The sequence below is a fragment of the Chelonoidis abingdonii genome, chromosome 7 (assembly GCF_003597395.2).
Source record: "Chelonoidis abingdonii isolate Lonesome George chromosome 7, CheloAbing_2.0, whole genome shotgun sequence".
NCBI classification, from domain to species: domain Eukaryota; kingdom Metazoa; phylum Chordata; order Testudines; family Testudinidae; genus Chelonoidis; species Chelonoidis abingdonii.
In genome coordinates this window covers 34,565,183-34,592,651 of record NC_133775.1, presented here as the reverse complement: position 1 = coordinate 34,592,651, position 27,469 = coordinate 34,565,183, and the positions used below count along the sequence as shown (strand labels likewise).

General features: G+C 42.4%; 1 protein-coding gene across 6 annotated transcripts in view; it reads left to right on the top strand.

Annotated features, from left to right (window-relative positions):
* The window catches only part of EVI5 (ecotropic viral integration site 5), a 138,877-nt gene that overhangs the window by 65,274 nt on the left and 46,134 nt on the right, over positions 1-27,469 (top strand). For 4 of the 6 annotated variants that reach the window (XM_075067792.1, XM_032773011.2, XM_032773009.2 and 1 more), the window contains one exon: positions 8,951-9,046. The exons of the other annotated variants lie outside the window; for them this stretch is intronic. In XM_075067792.1, the coding sequence (XP_074923893.1) occupies positions 8,951-9,046 (96 nt within the window). The remainder of the gene's footprint in view (positions 1-8,950; positions 9,047-27,469) is intronic. 6 annotated transcript variants of the gene reach the window in all.

Sequence of the window (27,469 nt, the reverse complement as noted above, 5' to 3'; positions counted from 1 at the left end):
ACAAAAGTTTCACCTTCTCTGTGTGCAAGTCCCCCCAAGCAATATATTTTTTCATATTAGCATTACCTTTTGTGGAGAGAGCTGCAGATTTGCCCCTCCCCACCCATTTTCCTTTGTAATAACAACCTAATATATCCTCAAATCCTTAATCTTCATTCTTCCAGGTGAGAACTGAATGGGTCGCCCATGTACATAAACTGTTCTTTAATTTCCCTAGGGACAGGCATAGTAGTCCAGTGGGCAACCATTCACTAATATTCCAAACCTAATAGGGTTGATCTCTTCCTTCATGTTCCTCCATCCAGTGTTTTAAGAGCTACCTAATTAGACCTCCCTTCCATGTAATTAACAATATTGAATGCTCCTGGATATAAATTCTTAAACTGTGTATACCTCTCTGGGATCATATCCTCTCATCTAAAACTGACTGCATCAGAAATGTGTAGTAATAGGACTAATTAAGAGAATTGTATATCTGAGCAAATGTAGAGACTTTCAAGTATATATAAAGTCATACAGTCAAGATAATTTTTCTTGAAAAACCTTGACACCCCCGCCCTGCCCCCCCCAAAACCTCCAAAAGCAAAACTTAGACTCCTAATGGCCAGTCTCCTGGCAGGAGGGAAATAGCCCCTTTATAATGTTGTTTCCCTGTTGGATGATATTGCTTTGCAGTTTAATTCCTTGAATTTCTCCAAGAATAAGTCAAGTTGAGCAAAGTTCACTGGTCTATGCAGCATCTGAGTAAGAGGCTGCTCAGTGAAAGGAGCTAGAGTTTTTTATTGGCACACTTCCTACGGCTGAAGTGGAAGATGTTGTATCTTCTGGTTCTGAGAAGTTAGCTGGTCCATTGTTCATTCCTCAGTTATTTGACATGAAACTGTAAAATCACTTGCTATGTGTGATCAGTGTATTAGTCTCGTTTTGAATAAATTGATCATATGTCTCACCTTAACTGAGAGCAGATAGTTATGAACTGATCCTCAGCTACATTGACTTACCATGAACACTTCAAACTTTATCAAGAATTTGAAGTCAGTGTGTTCTTCTTGTATCTGATCAACAATTCATGAGTTGTATGATGAGTCAGCTTGAATTGTTAGTAATCAGTACAGTCAGATTAAAAGGAATCCAGCTACTAGTACTGCTAGAGCTAAACTCTGCTTTAAGGTAAAGTAACCCAGCAGCCCTGCATGGGTGGAATTCGGCTCTCAGGGTACGTCTACACTACGGGATTATTCCGATTTACATAAACTGATTTTATAAAACAGATTGTATAAAGTCGAGTGGACACGGCCACACTAACCACGTTAATTCGGCGGTCCGAGGCTAGCGTCGATTTCTGGAGCGTTGCACTGTGTGTAGCTATCCCGTAGCTATCTCATAGTTCCCGCAGTCTCCCCTGCCCCTTGGAATTCTGGGTTGAGAGCCCAGTGCCTGATGGGGCAAAAATCATTGTCGCGGGTGGTTCTGGGTACAGCCTCACCCCTCCTTCCATGAAAGCAGCAGACAACCACTTCGCGCCTTTTTTCCGGGGGTTTGAGACTGTGCAAACGCCCACTAGCAAAGCAATATCCACGGACCCTGCTCAGATCAAAGACTGCAATCGTGGACGTTGTAAACACCCATGCTTCTTGTTGCAGTCTATGCTTCAACCGGACCTGCAAAGCCAGCGCAGAGGAGGCAGCTACGTCAGGAAGCGGCGACGGCAGAAGTGATTGCAGGACCTATGGCACGCAGAATTTGCTCAAACCGGTGGCCCTTCTTTTGTGAGCGTCCTGATGGTATGTGAGGGTGGTTCTGAGCCACTTGGTGAACGCCAATTTGTGCCAACACAGACTGGTGGGACCGCATATTTTGCTCGCAGTGTGTGACGATCATTCCTGTGCAAAACTTTCGATCGTAATGGCACTTTCATGGAACTTTGTGACTTAGGTTTCCCCTGCCCTTGAAACGCCAGAATACCAAAGAGAGCAGCCCTTCCCCACCCATGGGGAAAAGCAGCAGGAGTTGGCAAGTACGCCTTTGGAGGCTTGCAATTGCCAGAAGCTACCCCCGGGTCAGTAGGGAATCAATAGAGTGGGAAAATCTACTGTGGGTGGCTTGCTGTGATGCAAGTAGCAAAGCAATGCAGTTAAGCTGCGTGCTACGAAAGGTTGTGACTCTGGAAACATGCAGGGTATTAGTAGATGCTTGCTGCAATTGGGATTTCCCTTAACTGTGGGGGGCATAGATGCAAACTCATGTCCCATAATCTTGGCACCGGAGCACCAGGAACACCATGTACGTAAACTGCAAGGGCTCTTTTCAATGGTGCTGCAAGCCAGCTGTGGATCACAAGGGACGTTTCACAACTCCACATGGGCATGGCGGGAATGGCTACAAGTTCTGACGCTTGCGTCTTCAGACCACTGGCTCTGTGTTCAATGCTGCAGCAGGGGAATTACTTCCCACACCAGAAAATAACTGTTGGATGGTTGAAATGCACTGTTGTTATCCTGTGGTGGACCCCAGCCTCCTTTGATGCCAGGCTCATGAAGCCATACAACAGGCAGCCTGGGACAGTGGTCAGTGAGCTTTCATTACAGGCTGGCCAATCGTGCAGTGGAATGGGTTGGCCAGGTGAGATGTGATTTGGCCATTTAAAGGTGCGTGTCTGGCGCACATTTACTCTGACTCGCCTCAGACCTCAGCCACAACCCAGTGTCTCCCCTTGTTATTGCCTTGTCGTTGCTATGGTGTGTGCTACAATCTTGTTGAGAGTAAGGGGAGCCTTTATGGTGGTGGGAGGGCTGAGGCAAATCATCTAGGCCGACTGATTATGTCGGCAGCCAGACCCAAGTATTAGAAGAGCTACACCAAGAAGCAGCGCATGCATATCGAGAAGCTTTGAAATGGTTATTCATCACAGTGCCAGGGTACGGTTGTGACTTGCTGGTGTGTGTTTCCCCTTCATGATGATAACATCCGACCCTCCTTGATTTCGACTCATTCCTCGTAAGCAACCCACACTCCCCCTCGAGTTACACGCTTGCTTAAGAAATTAAATCACTATTGTTTAAAAATCATGTATGCTCATTATGTAAAAGAATATTATAAAAGATGGCGAGAGACGACCAATGGGATATCCTGGGGTGGTGGGTCTTGGGAGGGAGGATAGGAGGGAAGGAAAAGACCACTAAAAACATTCAATGTAATGACAGCCTTGGTGGTGGACTGTCCACGGTGGTTGGAGTGGGTGGGTGTACGAAGCCTTCCCCTAGCTTCTTACACAGAGTCTGGGTGAGGAAGATATGGAACATGTGAGTTGGTGGAGGTGGTGTTAACAGGGGGCTGCAGCGGCACCTCTGTGACCCCGTTGCTCTTCCGTATGCTCACAGATGTCGGAGATATCAGTTTGATCACGCAAGCAGCCCCACATTGCATCCCGCCACCTCCTCATCTCTGAGCGACTCTCCTATCCTCCACGTTCGCGCTCCAGTCCTCAGGGTCTCGGGTCCCTTTCCTGTCCTCACGTTCACTGGCATCCTCTTTCCTGGTACTTTGATTACTAGGTCCTTCCACTCATCCAGATGAGCTCTTTCATGCGGCGTACTTCCATGATTTCCCAAGAACTTCATCTCGTCTTCTTTTCCTCTGCCTTATCTGGAGCTAGCCTTCAGGATGTTGTATCGCAAGCTTGAAAAATGTGCAGCTGCCTGAGGGAGGGGAGAAAAGGGAGAGAAGTATTTTAAAAAGATACATTTTACAATGAAACACATGGTATACTCTTACAGTGAACAACTACCTCTTCAACGCTATACATAGCTCACCTTTCCATTTCACTCAAGGTTGCATTTGTGCGATTTCATATCTGGAGTGTCCTGCGGCTCTGGTGTACAGATCTCACAGGCGCAGGTCCGGGGCATTCAGAATTCGCTGTGCATGCGACTCCGATGGTATCTCAAGCCATTTGTCTTCGCTTTTCTGCAGGTCCTTCATATAACGAGCAGGTGCCTCCTTCCTAAATACCAAACAGTCCATTCAGTGATTGTCTCTTTGTTGAACATGCATGCAGCAAAGACGCCCAAACCTCCCCCCCCCCCCCAATCAATTCTCTAGATGTTGTTGCTTTATCTCCCCCGACCTACTATGGTGGATGGAACGAGGCTAACCTTGACCCTCAGGAAACCTTCTGCCCAAAGGCTTTTGGGAGTACCTCCGAGGAGCGAGCTTCATGGAGATGTCCCTGGAGGATTTCACCTGCTCCATCCCCGAGACATGTAACAAACTTTCCATAACTTTACTGGTCGGCGTAATTGCCACTCCAAGCCCTCTCAGGGGCAAGTCAATCCTCAGTTAAAAAACGCCTTGACTGTTATTAAACCCAGATGATTTATTTACAAAGGTACCACTCACCAGAGGTCGCTTCATGCTTCCACTGTCTGGGCCTAGTGGTTTGGGAGGGTTGGGAGGTAATTCCGTCTGGGTCACAAAAAAGCTCCTGGTGTTGGGCTAACGGATGCGTGTGCTCTCTGCAGCGTCGGTCCTCTCCTCATCTTCCCCCTCCGCAGAATCCTCAGCCATGGTTTGAGATTACACCCACGCATGAATCTATGACAGGGGTGGGGTAGTGGTGGCCGCAGCCCCCTAAAATTGCTATGGCAGCTCAGCGTAAATTGCAGCCCCCTAAAAATTGCATGCAGCTCAGGTAGAGAAGCGGCATGTTTTTGGCCCTGGACCCGGGCCTTCCATTGCTTCTTTGAGTTTTCTGGTAGGCTTGTCTGAGCTCCTTAACTTTCACTCTGCACTGCACTGAATCCCTGGTGTGGCCTTTTTCCATCATAGCCTTGGAAATTTTTTCAAATATTTTTTCATTTCGTCTTTTGGAACAGAGTTCTGTTAGCACTGAATCCTCTCCCCATACAGCGATCAGATCCGTGCGGTCCATGCTGGAGCTCTTTTTCAATTCTCAGGAGACTGCATTGCTACCTGTGCTGATGAGCTTTGTGTGGTCACCTATGCTGATCAGAGCTCCACGCTGGCCAAACAGGAAATGAAATTCAAAAGTTCGCGGGGCTTTTCCTGTATACCTGGCCAGTGCATCCGAGTTCAGATTGCTGTCCAGAGCAGTCACAGTGGTGCACTGAGGGATACCGCCCAGAGGCCAATACCGTCGATTTGCGGCCACACTAACCCTAATCCGATATGGTAATACTGATTTTAGCGCTACTCCTCTCGTCGAGGAGGAGTACAGAAACCGATGTAAAGAGCCATTTATATCGATATAAAGGGCCTTGTAGTGTGACGGGTGCGGCATTAAATTACTTTAACGCTGCTAAAATCGGTTTAAACGCGTAGTGTAGACCAGGACGTAGTCTGAATTAGCTATGAGGTCTGAGTCTATAGCATTTGTGTGTTTGTGCTATGGTTTTCATCACTCCGACAAATATAGGTAACTAATGCAGTTAGTAACTGCATTTCATCACTCCGACAAATATAGGTAACTAATGCAGATCCACTTTGCTATGAAAGTCAGAATTTAGAAAAAACACTTTTACAATATCAAAAATAAGAGGGAGTACAAAGACTGAAAAAAACAATCTAGTAACTATGGTAAATCTGAAATTTAATTGAATTGATGGCTATAGAAGTGATAGTCAAGTAACAAAAGGAAAATAGTCCACAGCATGCTCTAATAGTGCAGTGATGGGAAACAACTGATGTTCTTTGTTTACAAGATCCAAATAAAAGGCCAACTTGAAAATTACTGTAATGACTGTTCCGGAATAAAAAAGTATAGTTCAAAATCTAAATGGGTCTGATTTTAATACTACCTTTACATCAGAAAGTCTCAATAAATAAAATAGAACTAGAGCACAGTTATCAGATTTCAAATATCTGAAAAAACAGATATGACAATCTCCAAATGTAAGGAAACTTATTCTGTAGACATGTAAAGATATTTCACATGATAGGAATCTTATAGGACCTTCATGGTCTAAACTAATTTCCATTCCCCACAATGTTTAACTAAGAGATTATTTAAACTTAATTAAAAAAAATGAACTGGAATGTCAAACAGCTGTATTGTAGAATGGCATACTCTTAAAACACTGCTGGGGTACATGGCTCAGGTGCTTGATTAAAAGGACTTTAGTTCTACTGGTTTGTCACTGTTACAGATATCCAGCTTGTTGGTAACATTACCAGTTGCCTTATGTGAAATAAGTCAGGTGAGAGGGGATGGACTCTTGGGATGGATACCTTGTTAGCACTGGGAGGTCAATGTTTGAATTACTATGGAGACTAAGCCTTTGACAGCTAGGGGTGTGCTTTACATGCCAGCTGTTGAAGTACACTGGTTTGCAGTGTTAGGCCACATCTACACTACGGGATAATATCGAATTAGCTAAAATTGGTTTTATAAAACTGATATTATAAATTCGATTTCATGCGGCCACACTAGGCACAGTAATTCGGCGTTGTGTGTCCATGGTCCGAGGCTACGTCGATTTCTGAAGCATTGCATTGTGGGTAGCTCTTCCGATTGGCTGATGCCCATAGTTCTCCGCAGTCTCCCAGCCCTTGGAAGTCTGAACAGCTTGAAATCATTAATTAGTGCAGCGATGGTTCTGGAGTAAATGTCCGTCAGTTCATTCCTTCCTCTGGTGAAGACATCAAGCGTGCAATCCATTTCGCGCCGTTTCCTGGAGAGCGCCTGCAGATGCATTAGGCCTGGCAACAATAGGAGCCGCAGTTCAGCTTTTATTTTTTTCGGGCCCTGTATTGTGTAAATGCTGCGGACGAGAGGCGCTACCTCCCAGCGCTACACAACAAGCATTCACTTGCCTTTTGCATATGATGGCAGAGATGGGTTACCAGTCGTTCATGTTACCGTCTACTGCCGGAAGAAAACTGGCAATGAGCAGACGGTTATTCTCTCCTCCTCTGTTACTGTCTCCCGCTGCTATCATGAGTGCCCCTGGCTGAAATCGGCAGGGGGGGCAACGCAAAAGCAAACATTGAGACTGATCCTTGGGGACTGAGTCAATCCCTCCCTTATGTTCTAAAATAGATCATGTACCCTGTCTACAATAAGGTGGTCAGTGTATTAGGAGGACCAGTGTATCAGAGCACATGCTGCTGTGTCAGTATTTTCAAGGGGGGTCCCCTGCCAACAACCCCACCCGATTGCTTCCCTCCTCCTCCCAACCTCGCCCATTCCTGGATACGTGGCAGTGTCTGCCCATTTGTGTTCTTGAAGTAATAAAGATGCCAGAAATAGAAAACACTGAGTGTTTATGACATAAAATGAGGGAGCAGCCCCCGGCGGTGATGATAGTCCAGCAGGACATTTTAAACGGCAGTTTAAAAAAAGGTTTGTTGGCGAGAGAGAAGAAGAGAAGCCCCAGCAATCGCTGCTGCTCTCACAGTCCAGTGGCAGACAGATCTTTCTTTGTACACAGGAAAGGGTAAGGGGTTCGAAGCCCCCAGTTTGCTATTGATACATCGGTTAATTAGCCTGTGTTCTTTCCTATTACTGGGAGTACCAGCAATGTCTGGCCCGATTTGTCGCAACATAGTTTAGGATTATTCTATGAGGACAGTTACAATAGGACGTTACATATCCTATTGCACCATCTACCACGGAGAGGGGAGAGGGAGAGGTGCGGATACTGCTCTTCACTGCTGCAGTGCGATCGCGTCTAGCCAGCACGACGTCAGTACACACAGATGGTGCACATTTAAAGTAGTCAAGAAATGATTCTTTCCTCTTTCTTTCACGTTGGTGGGTCGGGGTGGTGGTGGGGAAACTGAGAGCTATTCGCTGAAACCACGCCATACACAGCTGTGGTATTGAATCCTAGTAGACATTGGAGCTCAGCAAGAAGCAAAATACCTTTTCAGAGACTGCTATGGACTGTGGATCCTGGAAAGTCCTCAGTACCCCCTCCATCCAATGAGCGGCATTTGAGTCATCTGGCTTCGCGTTAACGCTTTGTCGACGCAGCGCTGTTGTATCCTGGAGATTTTTCAAACGCTTTTGGCTCTCAATGCATGTTCTGTAACGAGCTCTGATAGAACAGACCTCTGTCTCCCTCATACTAGCAATCAGAATCTATATCTCCCGTACGGTCCATTGCTGGAGCTCTTTTTGGATGAGACTGCATCGCCACCCGTGTGATGGTCTGATCCAGAGGACTCCCGCTAGGGGCAAACATGAATATGTAATCTAAAATTCGCGGGGCTTTTTCCTCTTTACGTGCCCGCTGCATTTCCGAGTTTCAGATTTGCTTGTTTCTACACGATCGGGTGCAGTGCGTGTCACACTGTGGGAGATACCACTCGTTGGAGGCCTCAGTAACATCGATTTCCGTCCACACTAACCGTAATCCGATATGTTAATATCGAATTTAGCGCTACTCCTCTCGTCGGGGTGGAGTACAGAAATCGATTTAAAGAGCCCTTTATGTTGATATAAAGGGCGTTGTAGTGTGGATGGGTACAGCGTTAAATCGATTTAATGCTCCTTAAATCGATTTAAACGCGTAGTGTAGACCAGGCCTTACAGTCCATGCTATATCACTTCTGTGGATGAAGAGAAGACTTCACTTGTACTCTTAATCTAGTTCTTTTCCTGGGTATTAAAATCTTAAGTAACTTATATTTCTTTCTCTCCCTCTTCCCCCATCCCGCAAATAAAGGGAAGACAAAGAATAAAAGAGTAGAGGAATAAGGAAGGAAGGGGGACCGGGAGGAAGAGCCACATCAAGTTTCATCTGCTAGGAATAAATTAGGGTATATCTACACTACAGTTGAATACCCGTGGCGGGCTCAGGCTGCAGGATTGTAAAATTGCTGTGCAGGTGTTTGGGCTCAGGCTGGAGCCTCCCCCTCACAAACCCAAAACATCAGAGGAAATTTATCTCTTGATTTTTACAGCTTAGCCCTATTCAACTCTTTTCAGAACAAGGAAGAAGTGATGGCAGTAAGACTCCGTGAAGCAGACAGCATAGCAGCTGTGGCAGAACTCCAGCAGCATATTGCTGAACTAGAAATCCAGGTAACAAATAACTCTAGTAAATGCTAAATGTGTAACATCGTACTGGCCCCATCCTTATTTAGCATTATCCCTCTTATTTGCTCCCTTTTCCTTCTCACCTAAGCACAAGGCTATGCTTCTCTAATGTTGGGTAATGCTGTACTGTTGAGTATTTCCTTTTAGAAATAAAGACCGTGTGTTCTGTCAAATAGATTTCTGGGATGTTGATTATTGCTTCCATGCAAGTGACAGCCATATTTTTCCTCTTGGCTTCTAACTTGCCTGTTTGCCTTTGCTGACTTTGTCAATGTAATGTAAATACGAAGTACCACTGAATATTTCAACGATTGAAAACCCCCGTTTAGATTTTAAAAAAATGTTTTTGATTCCAATCACCTTTCTTGTTTAGCCTAATTCTGCCTACACTTCTGGCCCTGGCAGTATTATCCTAAACCCACATTTCAGTTGTCTAAGTCAAGGGTGGCCAACCAGTTTGTGAAGGAACCAGAAGTTACCAATGTGCATTGCCAAAGAGCCACAGTAATATGTAATGATTGTATGTGTACGTACATACGTACACACACATTATATAAGTTGATGTATATTTATTATACATTTATAATGTATAGTTAACGATAATAACTTAACCTTTTACTTAGTGAGGCTTCTGAAAATTTTTGCTTTCAACAATTCCCTTGAAGTTTGGTTTGTGTTCATTTGTGCTCATGCAGCAGTTCTCAAGTGTCTGTCTGTCAAAATGGATTGATGCTTGTATTTCATATGTCTGAGTGTTGTGAAAACAGATTCATGAAAATAGGTCAAGGCAAACATCGAGATAAATTTTAGGGCTGCATCTCTGATGTTGGGGTATTATGCTTTGGTACAGATTTCCAGAAAGTAAGGGTCCCCTCTGTCTTCTGAACAGATTCCAATCTGTCATCTTCCAAAAGTTCTATTTCCATCTGGCATGTTGCTTCATCAGTGACTAAAGGGGGCTTCAGGACTAAAAGGGTCAATCAGAAATTTGATTTGAGGTCTTTTCCGCTGCAAATCTTGGAATCTTTCCTCAAAACTGTCCTTGAGATCTTTAATCACACTTGCTTATCTAGTTGTGCTCCGTTTTAGGGGTTCTGCTGCATCTTCTTCAAGTTGTGACATTGAGGGAAAGTGTCTCAGCTCTCCCTCAAGCATTTGTCCGTGAAACTGCAATTTGTTCATGAACGCAAATACGCCTTGCACTAGATCAGACAGCAACTGGAATTTTCCTTGTAAGTCCATGTTTAGTTTATCCAAATGCAGCAGCATGTCTGCAAGAAATGCCAAGTCTAGAACCCATCCAGCATCCATAAGCTCAGGATGTATTCTGTGCTTCTCCTCTGTAAACAATTTTACTGGTTCCAGGAGCTCGAAAAAACAGGAAATAACTTTACCTCTTGAGAGCCATTGAACTGCACAGTGAAATGGCAAATTGGCAGAGGAGTAGTCTTCATTCAGTTCTTGAATTAGATTTTGAAATTGTCGGTGATTGAGTGCATTTGAGAGAATGAAATTCACAGTGTGCAAGACGGGTTTCATGACGTGATCAAACTTGAGATTTTTAGATACCAGTTGTTCCCGATGAATAATACAGTGAAATGTCGAAAATCCAGGAAAGCTCTCATCAGATTTACAAAGCCCTACTAATCCATTCGCAGATTCCCACATAGATGGAGCCTCATCTGTTGCAATGGCAGTGAGCCTCTGTAAAGGCAAGTGGCTTTTTACAACTACCAACATCAATGTCTCCTTAAGATCTCGTCCACAAGTTCTGTTCTTTAATGACACGATATCAAGGAGTTCTTCCCTTATAACGCAGTCGGCAGACACAGTGTGGACAAATACTGATAAGGTTTATCCTGTGCATGGCACAGCTCATCCAAAGCGATGCTCAAACACTCACACTGCTGAAGTTGCAAGTACTGCAATTCAATGTCACTGTTCAGGTTGGAGATTCTGCGTTCTGTTGTGTGGCGTGAAAGCTGCAGGCCAGAAATTTTCTTTGAGAGTCTCATTCTCTGGTGACAGGATTGCAATCACATCAGTGAGGCATGTTTTTATAAGCTGTTCTTCAGAGTAGGGCTTTTTCACATGGGCTATGTGCCAGGCCACATAATAGGAGGCTAACGTTACAGTCTGCTATCGGTTGGCAAATCAGATGAAGAACTGGACTTCTACATTTGTTTGGTTTTTTTCCAAAGTTTTCAGTTTTAAAGTGCAGAGTTCAGAACCTTGTGGGAATTCTTGATCCATATGTGCCATGGCTAGAAGTGAAATGATGCTGCAAGTTTGAGGATTTGAACTGAGAAACATGCAAAGAAGACGCATGGCCTTACCATTATGTTCAATGAAAAAGTACTTATTCTCCCACCCCTGTTGGAAGTCTTGATTTTCATCTGTGTATTTTCTTTTCTGTTTGCGCTTGCCTTCCATTGTTAGACGGTGTAAGAAAAATTTTGATTAAAAATTTCCACACCAGCTAGTCACCGTGTACTTTAAGGAGACACTGGTGCCATCCTGGGGGTGCTGGAGCCCTTGCTCTGTCCCAGGCTCTGCCCCCCCACTTCACCCCTTTCCCCAAATCCCCATTTCCTCTTCCCACCCCCTCCCCAGAGTGATCATCACAAAACAGCTGATCACAGTGGACAGGAGGCACAAGGAGGGAGGAGGCGGAGCTGGGAGAGGGAGTGGTGAGGCTGCACACCACATCCTTGCTCCTCCCTACTAGAGCCACCTCAGTGCCGTGAACAGCTGATCACTATGGGAGGGAAGGGGGCTGCACGCCATGTCCTCACTCCTCTGCCCTTTCCCCCACAGAGCCTCTTGAACACTGCGAAACAGCTGATTGCAGGAGGCACAGGGGAGGGAGGGAGGGAGGAGGTGGTGCTGATTGTGGGGGGCCACTGGTGGGCAAGAGGCACTGAGGGAGGAAGAAGGGGCTAATAGAGCTGCACCCACCATTTTTCCTCTGTCAGCTCCTAGCAGGAGCCACATTTTCTCTTCTGAAGAGCTGCATGTGGCTCTAGAGCCACAGGCTGGCCACCCCTGGTATAAGTGCTGTATATTGCTTGACTTTCACTATAGTAGTCTTGTTCTCACTATGGCCTGTAGTATCTGAGTGTGCTTTCTTAAGCTTCTATTTCAACTCCCTCACTTCCAATCTGTACTTCTGGGCTAGGGTGACCAGACAGCAAGTGTGAAAAATCAGGACGGGGGTGGGGGGTAATAGGCACCTATATAAGACACAGCCCCAAATATCAGGACTGTCCCTATAAAATTGGGACATATTGTTTCATGGCCTGATGACTTGCTGGCTCTAGGGATAAACAGTGACAATTATGTACCCTTTAGGTACGTTTCTGCTTTCAAAAATCTGACCCCATGTCTCACTTACAACTCTCCCGTCTTAGCTCTGCTGTGCCAGTTTTGATTGTCCTTCTTGCAACTTCTCATAGCTAAATGTCACTCTTCAACCTCTGTCCTAACTTGGACTACTCTGAGTTGCTGTCACAGCTTTAGTCGAGAGCTTCCTCTTGTCTACTCACCAGATTGCTGTGAGGGAATCAAGCCACTGAATCCTCTGGTGTTCTGTCTCCAGAGTCAGAACAGAGTCCAGGCACTGCTCCTGTCTTGGAGTCTCTAGACACATTCTCTTGAGTGCAAACCCTCTATCTAGCATGCCCCTCCTGAGAGTAGTGATCACATACCCCACTGCCCAGGAACCAGTGTAAGTCCTCAAACTTTCCTCCTGCACTGCCCAGCTTAAAAATTCTTCCAGAACTCCAGCCAGGTGTTGGTGTGAGTCCACAGTTTACTACTTCATGGAGTGTGTGGTAGGCATAATGCATGAAATTCAGATACTTTGCACAGGATTCTAAATCCTTTGGTCTTTATCTGATTGCATAACATACATGAGTGTAGAGTTTTCTTTTTAAAAAACTATATGTATTTCCCTGCCTGAGTTTCCTCAACACTCCAAAGTATACTTTGGGATGAGGATTCTCTGGGAGCTGTCCAGGCTTGTGTTCTGAAATGTGGAGTCTTCTTCCCCCCCAGCTCCTCTTCCTCTTGCTTCTTTCTTTGTGCTGATCTTTTCCCCTGTGAGTCTTTAAAAAAAAAAAAACAAAAACAAAAAAAAAACCAACCCTCTTCGTGTGTCACGTTGCTGGTAACTTTTCACTGTCTCCATTTTCATCACTCCTGCAGACAAATTGGGAGAAATCTCTTCTGGCTTAAATATATTCTTGCTTCAGGCATTTTCACCTGGATAGGTGACCATTACGTTCTGACGAGTCATTATTGTCCCTGAGCTGGCAGCGATGTAACACAGCCATGCCAGCTCATAGTGGATTCCATATTTACTTGGAGGCATTGAGTGATGCTGCAATTTTGTAGCACCAACTTCATAATATCAGCCAGAATTCCTAGCTGTACGTACAGACAGACATCCCAAATTCCCAAGTTCCCAAATGGCTTCCTAGTTGTTTTCTCTGAAATGTTGCCTTCAAAACCTTTCTCTTTTAGCTTATGGTGGCCAAGCTTTTCTCTCCCTTTGATCCCTCAACTGCTGTATCCTTTTTACTTTTCCCTTAGCTATACTTACATGCTCCAAACTCTTTTAAAAATCCCAACTTATTCCTTTACTGCACTCTTGTCTCGCTGTCTGTATGAGAAAGTTATACAGCATTTGTTCATTTTCTTTGTGATGCTGATGTCCACTTTATTTGTACACAACAGCCTACAAAGCAAACAGAGCCTTTATGAAGCATCTTTTACCATGAATATTTTTCCTCAAGCACAATGGGCACAAAAATGATTGAAAGATAGAGCAATGATCTGTTTTATCGCATTGTGCCCAGATACTATAGTGATAAGTGCCTTAAAAATGCATAGATAAGCAGTTGATCTGTAATACTTATTTTACTTATCTCTGAAACAAGATAGCAAGAAAATAGCTGAGTTTTAGTCAATCTCTTCTCATATGTACTCTTCATATGTACTAAAAAACATTTTGTTAAAAAAGGTGTACTGCATTTTTATCAGCTTTTTTAAATCATAGCTTTTAAGACCAGAAGGGGTCTTTAGATCATAGTGTTCAGTGACGCGAGTCTCATGCGTAGTTGCACAATACCTCTGCAGGCCACATACAGAAACAAAATGGCATCCTCCGTGCAGTGTGACCTCACACATACAGTGCGTGTGAGGTCATGCTGCATGGAGGATGCCATTTTTGTAGAGCAGGTCTGCTGCACAGGTGCATATGTTCAGAAATTGTCCAGTTGGGCTAGTTGGTCTAGCTTCCTGCATAACAAGGCTGTAGAATTTCACCGTTATCTCTATATTGAGCCCAATAACTTGTGTTTTTACTAAAGCAGATCTTCTTTCAGAAAGGCATTTGGAGAATTCACCTTCCCTTAGTAGGTTGTTCCAGTAGTTTAACACTGTCTTAAACTTCTGCTGTATATCTAATTTGAATTTGTTTGGCTTTAACTTCCAGCCATTGTTCTTGTTTGCTTTTCTCCATTAACATAAAGAGTTTTTTTCAGTACCTGAAAAGCTTTGTGCAGCTCAAAAACTTCTCACTAACAGAAGTTGGTCCAGTAGAATATATTACCTCAACCACCTTTTTTAATGTCTTGGGATCAACACTGCTACAACGTTTAGTTTAAAGATAGTACTTGGTAGCAATAATGAAGCTTATGCTCAAAACTTTCTACTTTGGGAACCCATATCCAAAGCCTTCAGAACACTTTAACCAAAAAACCAGTAAAATAGTAATGGAGAATAAATGCTTATTTCTAGAGCTAATGAACTATAGAACATATAGCCTCAAATAAAACAAACAAGTTTTGCCTTTAGGAAACTGCAGATCTATTTTAATGTAGGGTTTTTTTGTGTGTAATATGAAGATTAAGGTTGCAAAGTCAAGCACTCCAAAGTTAAGAAATGTCAGAATTAAGGTTGCATACATAATCTTAATTTGGCCCATTTGTGCATGTGCATTATGATGCAGTCTCTGATTATATTATCACATACTGTTTTATTTCTTAGCTTTTGAGTACTTGACTTTACAATCTTAATGTTCTTTTAACATAGTTTGTATGTAATTTCCTATCTTCTTAGAAAATTGGAAAAGACCGATTCAGTCATGTGACATCATGTTGACCCGTACATGGTTCACAAGCAGAGTAGGAACCTTAAGATCCGCGACACAGACTTCTGCCACTTGAACTAACAGAGTAATTGATAGCAGAAATTGAGTCTCATCCTCTAGGTAGACCAGCACTAGAGGAGAAGACACTGCTAGTGAGTGATGACCATTTGCTGCCAGCGGAGGAATGGTGACGCAAGAATCTTGGACTTGATTCTGCGCTTTGGGGGAGTGTTCTAGTGGGCACAGACTATTCTGCCTTTTTACCCAAGTTTGACCTGTTCTGTCCCATTCCCTCCAACTTGTCCCTGTTTCTATCTCACCACTGGCTCCTCATCCCATTCTCTTCTCACTTGGGGAGTCCCAGTTTCCTTTTGTGGCAAAACCTAATATTACCTCTCTGTACACTCCATCCCAGTCTCCCCACTCCTCTAGTTCCTTGTCCTCAGTTCCCTTGGCTAGCTAACTCAGTTCACTCCCTGGTCTGCAGTTGCCTGCCTCTCCTGCCCACCCCGGGCTTCTCATCTGATTTGTGTCCTTGCCTCCCCTTGCTCTTTGTTCCAGTTTTTTCCCAGCCAATAACCATGCTCATCCTGGCTCCTGGTCAGATCTCCAGTCCCTCCCCCACCTGGTTACAAGTTCCAGTCTTTTTGCCCTGCTAGTTTCTCTTTTGTCCCAGCCTCTTCCCCAGGCTTGTTGTGCCATCTATTCCCTCACAATATCCTGGGTCTGGTTCTTTGTTACCTATGTGTTTTGTCAGGTGGGTTCTTCTCCCACAATGCCTGGTTGCCAGCAGAGGGGTCACTGAGAATACAGGGAAGACAAGCTGCTATCTGTCAGTTCTGGTGCCTGGCCCCGTTCAGGTTCAGTTTCAGTGCCTGGCAATTTGCTTTGTGGGGATTGTGCTCACAGTGTGGTTAAGATTAGGAGCTGTGAGGGAATGGAGCGTGCTCAGCGAGATGTAAACCTCTAGCAGGTCTCCACAGAGCATGTGTGGGCTACAATTTTTTCAAAATCTGATACATTGGCCTAATTTGAGTGGATTTTCACGAGGGTGACAAAAGGCACATCCCTGACACAAAGGCTACTACCTACCAAAATTCAGATCTTTGCTCTATCATGGCCGTGCTTTAGAGCTTTCCCAAGAGAATTTTAACACTAGAAATTTTGACACAGGAGAATCTGGTAATTTTCTCTAGTCTTGTCCTTAACTGCTGAACTGTTTTGGCTGAAATTTTCCAGAACAGATGCAACTTGAGGCAGACACCCACATAGAAAATTTCATTCCAAATGGTTAACGTATATTAAAGTTTTAAAAGTTCATGAAAACAGGGCCTTACAGCTAGAAGTATCAGGCAGCCTTAATACTAAGCTATGCTACTGCCCGACCTAAAATATACAGATGAGAATTCTCTGCAGAGAAGGATCTGCCTCCTTGTGTCCTCTAAAGATTGTTCTCTTGCATGTCACTTCCAACCCTGTCATAATTGCTCTGACCTAACCTAGAGATGCAAGAGGTTCCTTCAGGTTGACTCCTCTTTAAGACGTTACTACTTGTATTTCAAGTCTTAAAGTGCACTCTGGATAACAGGCATTTATGGAGTGTCTGTCTCTAAAACTAAGTGATGACACTTAACTTGGAGCATCACAAACGGCTACACTTGTGGCAATGTTGTAGGGTTGATAATGGGGGGGGGGGGGGAGTCAAGTTACCACATACTCTTCCTTTTGAGGGGGAGGGGTGCTTTTCTAAGAAACTCTCGGGATTAAGTGTCAGACTAACATGGGCTGTAATCATGTTTAACCTAAATCATGCATTTTTCTGTGAATTTTTTCCTAGGTGCAAGTGCAAGACATTTGGTGTAAAATTTGTAATACATATGAAGTATCACTACACCCACACTAATACTGATCTGACTGTACATATACAGGTGCTAAATTTAAATCACTGTTTTGGATCAGTTTTAGTTTAGGTTAAACACAATGGTAGATAAAAGGAAATCAAAATTCTAGTACTTAACAGTGGATATAATTGTCTAACAAAATAGCTTTTGATTATTTTTCTATAACGATAGGCTATTTAGGTGCATTTCATAATAACCAGGAATGTGGGTTTTTTGATGCATTGAAATGCAGTTTTCTCTGATCATTTAAGGCATTCAGTTCCTAATGTTGGTAGGTTTTGAGGGTTTTAGTCTGAGTGAACACATTTAAGTGCAAAAAATAATCCATTCCACAGAGATTCCTAAGCAAAAGATATATAAACCTGTTCCTTGTTTCATTTCTGTGTAACTCAGAGTACTCAAGTTTTAAAGAGAACTGAAAACAAATGGAAAATTTAGCCTCTGTCTAACAGTGTGGACTTAAATCCAAGAAATGATTAAAAAAGTAAACTGACAAGATCCATACTAGTAAATGAATTGTCACTTTTGCCACTCTTCTTAACTCTGATTCCCCTATTGTGTTTGATCACCCACTTGTCAGCTTAAATTTAGATTATAAAGTCTTCAGGGAAGGAATCATGATGTGTTTCTGAGGTATCTAAGGTGCTTCTGAGCTTTTGAAAAATTAGGTTTGAGTACAATAGTTTTCATTTAAAAAAACAAAGCAAAACTAGCGGTCAGAACTCATTCTCCTATCCTTTAGGTCAGTCTGGACTGTGAGTAACACTGCTTTCTCCTGGCTCACTTCTAGGCAAATTCAAATAATTTTGTTGCATCTACCCTGTCCCATCCATGTAAAAACTCAGTTGAGAACAATTGTAAAGGAAGTCCATGATTGTGCTAGCTCGCCTCCGCAGTCTAAACTTGTAACACTGTTTTTCTAGAATAAAGCCTTTCTGTGAACCCTGTTTAACAACTTTTCCAAGTACTGACTTAAGTAAAGAAATTGTTTCCATCTTTTTCAAATTACAGGAAACTTTTTTACTCTTATCAATAGCGGTGCATGATGTTTATGATGTGTTTTTTGAAAGTCTAGAATGAGTCATCCTAAAGTCACTGAAAGGCCACTAGTCACCACATTTACCCTTCTGAATAAACTTCATTTGCATTTTCTAATGCAAAGTGTCTCTTCACCACACAGCAAGAGTTTAAAAAGCCTCCCGAGGTGACTGTGAAAGTCAGGGTCAGGCAGATTACTGCTGTGTAGACAGTTCTAAATCAGTAAAAACATTTTAGAAGGCAAAAGAGCCTTTCCTTTTGGCTACTGTTTATTCAATAATTTCTCATACAGTGATCTGAGGAACTGTAGTGCTCTGATCATCTCAGAGTTAGCTCTGTAAACCATTTTTATCTTAAACTTCTTCTTTTGCACATTTCACATCTAGCTTTCTCAGTCTCTCCACACTTTGAACCTTCACTAATAGGTAGCAGGGGCTATGTGCCTTCCCCACCATAAAGGCCTTATAAACATGGTCTCAGGATCCCACATAAGATTGGTCACTTGCCTTTGGGAAAAGGTCAAGGAAAGCCAGGCAAATCAGTGATGAAATCTGTGACATTTCAGCTATGAGAAACAATCTAAGTCTTGAGTGGGCACAGAGGCTTCATCACGAGTGCTGAGAAGTGAGCCTTTCAGTGCCAAACTTTCTGTGCTGATGCAAAATCCAGCTTTTAAGGAGCCCATTTGTGTGGATCTCAATATACAAAGAAACCTGGTTTAGGTTAAACTGTTTTCATTTCAAATTGAGGATTAAGAGTGGGGAGAGCTGGGAAAAGAATTCCAAAGGTGAGGACCAAGAGAACACTGTGCCAGCAGTGTCATTTTAGATCCATGGGACTCCAGTTCTCATGCCTCCACTATCTATAGGGTGGCAGTGGTGCAGATACACTCTCAGGTAGTAGTATAGGTTGAACGGCTGGCTATTTACACTGTCCTAAGCACTGACTCAGTTATCTGCTTCAAGCGAATCTGGCCAACATGCATCAGATGTTCTCTGGAGCCAGGGACTCATCCACATAGGGACTTCCAACATTAGTTAAGCTCCCCCAGTGGAGGAAAAAATACCTAGCTTAGACACCCCCTTATGGGCCTCGGTTTAGCAGAAGGAATTGTGGTGGCTGAGGTTTCTTAGTTATCTTGTAACATTGGCATCTGACAGTCAGTGCCACAAGAGAATGCTTGTTGCAACACCAAGGGGCATTGATTTTTTAGAATTCTCCCGAGTCAGCAGCACCAGGAAGTGTGGGGGTTGCATCCCACAAGTGTGAACATGCAGAGGCAACACTCCTGGGGGGTTCATGCATTGGCATTCAGATATCCTTGTGATAGAACATAGGTTTAATTTGATATTTGAGCATTCATTCTGATGTTCTTAAACAACCAAAAAAAACCACAAACCCACCAAAATCCTAAAAATGTTTAGACTTAATATTTTCTTAATCCCTTTCACTGTCTTGATAATGTACACATTGCTTGCCAAAATTGTTTGCTGTAGATTGCCTCTTGTCTTTTGTAGATTGGTCTTCAGTTGTCCTATAAATGTGTAGTTTTTAAAATAACACTCATTACTTGCCTAGAGACCAGATACTCTGCTTTGTGTCATGACCTCTACTAACACCACAGATTTTCTGTAGTAGTGCTCCCAAAGAAAAACCCACATCCTATGTATAACCTTAGATTTTTTGAGACCTATGTGAAAAGAGAGATTAGTAATTGCTTCTGTTATTTCCTTTAATGGTATGATCTCTACCTTACAAAGACTAAGATGCCATTTAGAATGCACAAGTTCAATTCTGAAACAGCCCTGCAGTGAAGAAAAGTGTTTGTCAGATATAATTAGCAATTCTAGTTAAAAACAAACAAAAAAAATTATTAAAAAAAACAGTTGGCATTTAATGCTGTGGCTTTATTTCAGCACAGAACCATGGGAAGCTGAACTGAGTTCTGAGCTAGTGTTAATATTTAGCCCCAGGCAAGATGGTGGCTGCAGCATGCTCCCTTCGTGTTGCTTCATAGTTGGTGATGGCTTCTGAAGGAAGCCTCATCAAAAGTTCTATTGTCACAATCTCTGTGGCCAAGGTACAGGAATTTCAGGGTGAGGACTTTAAAAAGGAAGGCAGCAAAGAGCCCAGAGGACTACTTCTGCTAGAAGGTATGGAGTTGGCTCTGTGATAGTTTCAGGTATATTTAAAATGTTTTTTATTGAATTAAATTGGAAAATTAGTAGTATGACTGGTAAGTATAGTACTCTTGTAGTTTGCCATCAAGCTCTGCTCTGGAGCACAGTTTAAACTATTTTTCAATAGTATTGACAAATCATAGCTTCATTTTAGTATATTGGGAAACTTAGAGTTTCTGGTAGCTGGGTAGCAGACAGTTTGAGAGTGAGATAAGCACACTAGCTTGGATATTTCTGCTAAGCTAAGCAGTGAGGTAGCTAACAAAAAGTTGAGAGCAAAGACTGGGATTCTTAAAGGAGCCTGAGGAAGTAAGATGCTCAGCTCCCATTGAATTTCAATTAACTTCCTTAGTTTCCTTTTTTCAAAGTCAACTCTAAATGGCCTTAACTAGGTTTCAGAGTTAACACCATTGATGATGATGAGGGTGACAATTAACAGCTTTTAGCTCTCTGCAGACACCCAGAGATGACAGTTTACCCCTTTTCACATTTGTTGTTCTTTGCAGTTATAAGGGCTATTGAAAAATGTAACTTTAAAAATCTTTTAAATTCTTGATCAAAATATTACAGCAAAAACCCACAGCCAGAGTGTCACTGAATATAAAGGGAGCTTGCTGGTGTTTAGGAAGCCACTACCCCTCCACACACCTTTTCTATAAGTCTAGTTTAAAAAGAGAATTATATCTACTGTCCAAGATTTTGGGCACACTTCAGTGTTGAAAAATGCAAAGTGTTGCACATTAGAAAACATAATTCCAACTATACATTTAGAATGATGGGTCTAAATTAGTTGTCACTACTCAAGAAGGATCTTAGAGTCATTGGGGATAGTTCTCTGAATATATCTGCTCAATGTACAGCAGCTATCAAAAATTTAACTATATTAGGATGCATTAGGAAAGATAAGACAGAAAATATCATAATGCCACTATAAATTCACGGTATGGCCACAGCTTGAATATTGTGTGCCGTTCTGGTTCCCCTTCTCAAAAAGTATTAACATTGGAAAAAGTAGAGAAGGGCAACAAAAATGATGGGTTATAGAACAGCTTCCATATGAGGTGTGAAGGTGAATAAGGAAGTGTTGTTTTCCTCCTCACATAACACACAAACTAGGAATCACCCAATGAAATTAATAGGCAGCAGGTTTAAAACAAAAAGTATTTCACACAACACACAGTCAACCTTTGGAACTCCTTGTTAACTGATATTGTGAAGGCCAAAAGCATAACCAGGCTCAAAAGGGAATTGGGTAAGTTCATGGAGGATAGATCATCAATGGCTGTTAGCTAGGATGGTCAGGGATTCAACCGTGTGTTCATTGTCCCTGAACCTCAGACTGCTAGAAGCTAGGATGGGCAATGGGGTGAATCACTTGATTGCCCTATTGTGTTCATTCCCTTTTGAAGCATCTGGCACTGGCCACTGTCAGGACAGTGGGCTGGATGGGCTTTGGTCTGATCCACTATGACCGTTCTTAGGCTCGTACCATTTAAGAGAGCATAAATTAACTGTTTTGGCTGTAGAAGACTTGCCAAATAAAACATTACTAAAGTGTAACTTCAGCAAAAAAACATTTTACTGTGTTCTGTTTTTTTTCATATCCTAAACCAACAAGTGTTCCTTATTTCTTTGGTCTAGATAGGTCCTCCTCTGAAATCAGAAGGTCAGACACTAGTTGTATCACAACCTCAGTTTTAAACTGTCATTTGAAAATCTTACTTGGGAATTGTTTAATTTTTTTTCAAATGTGTTCAGTGTTTAACCATTAGAATACTCAGGAACTATATACATATTCTAAACTAAAGGCTGAGAACAAAATGTTTCTGGGCTCTTGTCCTTCTCACGATGAGCCAATAGCCTTCTGCTCTCCTTCATTCCTTCAGTGTTCTAGTTGTCTTCCAACTTCAGTAGTTGAACTACCATAAACCACAGCAGGTTCTCAGGCTCAGAGGGTTTGGGTGGAGAAAAGGGAACAGGCTGCATTCAATCGAGACAAGAATCTGACCCATTCCTTTCTCCCAGAGGCTAGAAACCTTCCCTTTTCCTAGCACAATATACCCTATTGGATTTAAGGCACTATCCAGTCTCCAAAGTGTCAAACACCTGGAAACTAATCTCTAAGCTCTCTTAAGAGTTATAAAACCAGCTGATCGTACCACAGGAGTGGGATGAAGATTGGCAGCAGCCGATCAGGGAGCACTTGGCTCACTAGAGAAGCAAAAGCAGTAGTAGGCAGTGCAGACTGTTAGGTGAGGTTCTCCTCATCTCCACCCCCAATAGTGAGCCAGAGGGTACAGCAGCCATTTTCTCTAGTCAGTCCTCTTCCTGTAAATTGCTGTAGTAGCAGCCTAGTTCTCCAGTCCTGAAGTAGATGGGCGCACCATCCTGGAGCTGTGGTGGCTGCCAGGACCCCATCTTCAGGTGCTTGCCTCTTATGGGATAGATTATGCCTGGTGGGGTGCCTGGACTAGTTGGTATGGGGTCAGTATGGCTGCAGGGCTGGGCATGCCTTTCTTCTTCCCTGCTTGCAGTGAATAGGGGTAGCAGCAGCCTTGCATTTGCTACTTTCTCTAAAGCAACCTCCTTCATCAGGAGCATGCACCCTCATGACGGCAGTCTGTTTCTTTAGCCTGAAGGTAACATCACATTATCTAGTTTTTTCCGCCCTCCCCCCAACCTGACCCCTGGGCAAAGGCCAATTTGAGCCTAGTGCTTAATCCAGATCTGTCTCTCGTTACTAATTTGAGAAGGATACACGGTAAATGCACTAAGGCATCAAATCCTTGTAATAGATTTAAATTGTGGATTGTGGGAGAGAATAGCCTACATAGCAAATTTCATGAAGTGTTACTATCAGGAGTCCGTAACTTGGTTTCAATTCCATTCAGTACTTGTTATAGCTCCACTTTTCTTTTCAGTTCCTGTCCCATTTCCGTGTCCTTTTCAACCTCCTCAGTTCCCTATCTTTCTCTTTCAGTTCAGCATTAATTCAGGTCCCTATTACAGCTACCACTTCTCAAACAATAAATTTTCAGTATAGTTCATGACTAGAAACTAAATGGAAAGATCAGTATTAAAGATTGAAATTAATTCCTCCCAATAAGGTCTCTTTACGAAGCCAAAGCTGATAAACAATTCTATTTTTCTCTAGAGCATTGCAGTAAAGACCCAAAGGGAAAGCCTTTGTGCAACTTCCATCTGTAGGTTAACAAATGTTTTGAGATTCAAGGTGTTTGATCACCTTTGGGGCATGTGGTAGTATGTTCACCAATATCATTTCCGCAGTGGCAGCTAGATCGCTGTCACAGCCTAGATGACTCTACCTAGAATTATGATGTGTAAGCAGTAGCCTAAGTTGCCTGGACACAATGACTGATGGGTTTTAGCCTTGCTATGGTTAGGTGTTTTCTAAAGATACAAATATGTACAGTATAATTTCATAAGAGATGGGGGGGAGGGGAGAAATGGCAAATGTGAAGACACTGTGGTGGATTAGTCACAAAACTATAGTTTAGATTGTAAAGCACAACCTTATGTTGAGTTAAAGGCCCCAACTGAAACTACATGGTTATGGAAACAATTGAACCACTGGAAGATCTTCCTTGGAGCCTTGCTGATGCTTAAGGACAACTTAATGAAAAAATTAGGCCTTATATTGGTTTCTGCAATGGCAGTAGGAACTTGGTAAGATAAGTTTTCCCCATATCAAGATAGCAGCTGAACATTCATATCAGGGTATCATCAGAATAGAAGATAATTCAGATAATTTTGAGTTATGAGGAAATGGGGAGGAAAGGAAAAATCTTCAGTAGATATAGCCTGTTGTGAATCTCTAAGCAGTTCATCGTAATCATGGTCTTTCTGTACTGGTTTGTCCTTGTTGTGTCCTTGAATCTCCAGGATGTATACAGAACAATTTAACATGGTATTGTAAAGTTGTAAGGACCGTTGCACAATCCTTGGTCAGTTACGGGCATCTGTGTAAATGATTCATTTTCTGTCATGAATCTTCTAAGATGTAAATAGGACACATTTTATTGGGTTTAACAAATCAGTGTATGCTCAAATCGTACTTTTAAAAAAAATCTTAAGGTGCAAAAGCTCCATCTCATCCTAAACACAGCTATACTAAGAACCTTTGTCTTCTGTTGAGCTTTTCCTTTAGTTTGTCACTAGATGTGCTGCCTTAAAATAGGAAGCCTGTTAACCGCTAGTCTGAAATCAGGTCCCTCACAAATATTAGTTACATTCCCCACCCCATCCTGCTTATCAGAAGCTACCATATGGAAATGGCTAGAAAATAGTTGAGCTCAACATAAGTGAAAGGAAAAAAAATCTTAAAATATCTCTAAATAGTGAAAAGGAATTTATCCATTTTATGAAGTTAAAAACTTACTTCTATTTTCTGCATAAAATACATATTAGTGAGATCTCATCAGTTTTTGAGAAAATAATTTGAATAAGAGGTTTTTATAATCACACCAAACTATAAATCAGATCTTTACTTAGACACAATTTTATACTTCATAAACTTATGCCGCTGATTCATTTGGTTAGACTAGATTATTACTGTCTTTTTTTTTTTTTTAAGGTGAGATAATTTTGGTAAGAATTTTAGTTTTAGACTGATCATGACTGTAATGTCTTACATAATGCCTACAATTTTTTCCAACAAATTGGTGGTACTTTTGAAGTAGTAGCTTTAAATAGTTACATTGGTGATGTAAACTGTCAACCCTAATATTGGTAAATTATTTTCAAAGTGTTTAAATACATTGCTATATATTTTCAGGTGACATTAGCTTAGTGGTACATTATGTGATTAAGAACTCTAATGAAAATAAACTCTCCATCACTATTGAGAGAGAACATCAGCAGTCATGAAGGAAGGCTCTAGTACCTTTGTTCTATGACCAACTTTGTTTCTCCTTCCCTACATCCTTGCAATTCATAAACTGCTGAAGCTAGACTTAATCTGTTACTTATTACAGCCACTAAGAGCAACAACATCAAACTTCTAGTGCTTTGTGTTGCAAGGGGAAGTTGCATCATTTTTCTCTGAAAAGTAACACTTGAAAATGGCACACAGGGAACCCCACGAAGTCAACTACTTCCACATCAAATATATTCCGTGTATGAACATTTTTTTCTAGTTGCCAGTTCTACAGACACCATGAAATCTGAAAGATAAGCTAGCATCTTTCCTTCCCTTGCATCAACAATAATGAAGATTCTGCAGGCAAAATTGTGCCCTTAGTGAGAGCTGTATACAGGTGTAACTGGTTGGAATTCAGTAAATAATTCTGTTGTCCACAAAGGGAATGGAATTAGCTAATTCTGTCATAGCTGAGTTTGCTCTGCAATGTTTGCAGGAGTGAAAAGCAGCAAAAACTCACCTTAGTTACTGAAGTAAGCAGATTTGTTGAATAAGGTGTCATGTTCACAAAGCTGTTTTTCAAACAGAGGCCTCACTTTGTTTCCATATAATGTCAACATGGTTTAATTATACACTAGATTATTATTTCTATTGAATTTGTTTTTCTGTACTCCTTGAATTACTCGCCTGATTCTAATGGGTTCTATTCCTGATCTATAGTGGGAGTGAGTGATGTTACAGTGATGGGCTGTAAATAAATAGGTTGAAAGGTGGGAAAGCTACTCCTTCCACTTCGTGGCATCAGTCCTCCAACAAAGGAGGAAAGGAAAATTTTGAAACTTCTGCTTATTTATATTAGAAATAGCAGGAACACTTTAAAGCTGCCATAAAAGGGACAGCCAGTTTTATTTGGAGGTGTTGGAGGTTTTTTTGCCCTTTGGGTTGCCTCTAAAACTAGACTGGCAAAAGCATTAAACCCTAAACAGCCCTGCACTGATGCAGGAAGGACTAGAGGAGTTGCCTTCATCTCATTTTCTGGCTCCGTGGCTGCTCATTCTGTGGGTAGATAAATACTGTATATGCGGGGGTCTCTGAGCTCATCCCTAAATGGTCATAGAGGATTTGCTTCTAGTGCCCTCTCCCTCCCAGGTTGTATAAGGTACACAATGCCACTATACAGATGAAGAACAACAAGGCAGCAGGTATAGATGGGATCCCCGCAGAAATCTTTTAAAACGGTGGGCCAGAGCTAATTCGGCAGCTTTACCTGCTTATCCTTCAAATCTGGATAAAGGAGGAGATATCCAGTTGAAATGAGGACTGCCCTGATTGTCACCCTCTTCAAGAAAGGGGATAAAGTGGATTGTGGAAACTATTGTGGTATCTCCCTCCTAGCCATTGCAAGTTCTGGCGCGGATCCTTCTGCCCCTGTCAGAAGAAATTTTCCCATAGTCTCAGACTGGTTTCTGACCATGTTGTGGAACTGCAGATATGATCTTCACAGCACGGCAGCTTCAAGAAAAGTGTTGGGAGCAAAACCAACCACTGTATGTGGCTTTTATTGATCTAACTAAAGCCTTTGACTCAGTGAATTGCCGTGCCCTCTGGACTGCACTAAGATTGGATGTCCTAATAAAGACATGAATGTCCTAAAATTGCTTCATGATAACATGAAAGTGACTGTTCTGATCAGCACTGACTTAGAGAGTGAACCTTTCAGAGTACAAACAGGAGTCAAACAGGGCTGTATCATCACTCCAACCATGTTTGCGGTTTTTATTGCTGTCATTGTTTACCTAGTATCAGAGGGGTAGCCGTGTTAGTCTGGATCTGTAAAAAGTGACAGTGTCTTATGGCACTCATAGACTAACAGACATATTGGAGCATAAGCTTTCATGGGTGAATACCCACTTCGTCAGATGCATGTGGTGGAAATTTCCAGAAGCAGGTATAAATATACAGGCAAGAATCAGTCTAGAGATAACGAGGATAGTTCAGTCAGGGAGAATGAGGCCCTCTTCTAGCAGTTGAGGTGTGAATTCCAAGGGAGGAGAAACTGCTTTTGTAGTTGGCTGGCTGTTCAGTCTTTGTTTAATCCTAGCTGATGCTGTCAAATTTGCAAACAAACTGAAGTTCAGCAGTTTCTCTTTGGAGTCCATACTGAAAACCCACCGACCACTATGCCTACCTTCATGCCTCCAGCTTCCATCCCAGACACACCACACAATCCATCATCTACAGCCAAGCGCTGAGGTA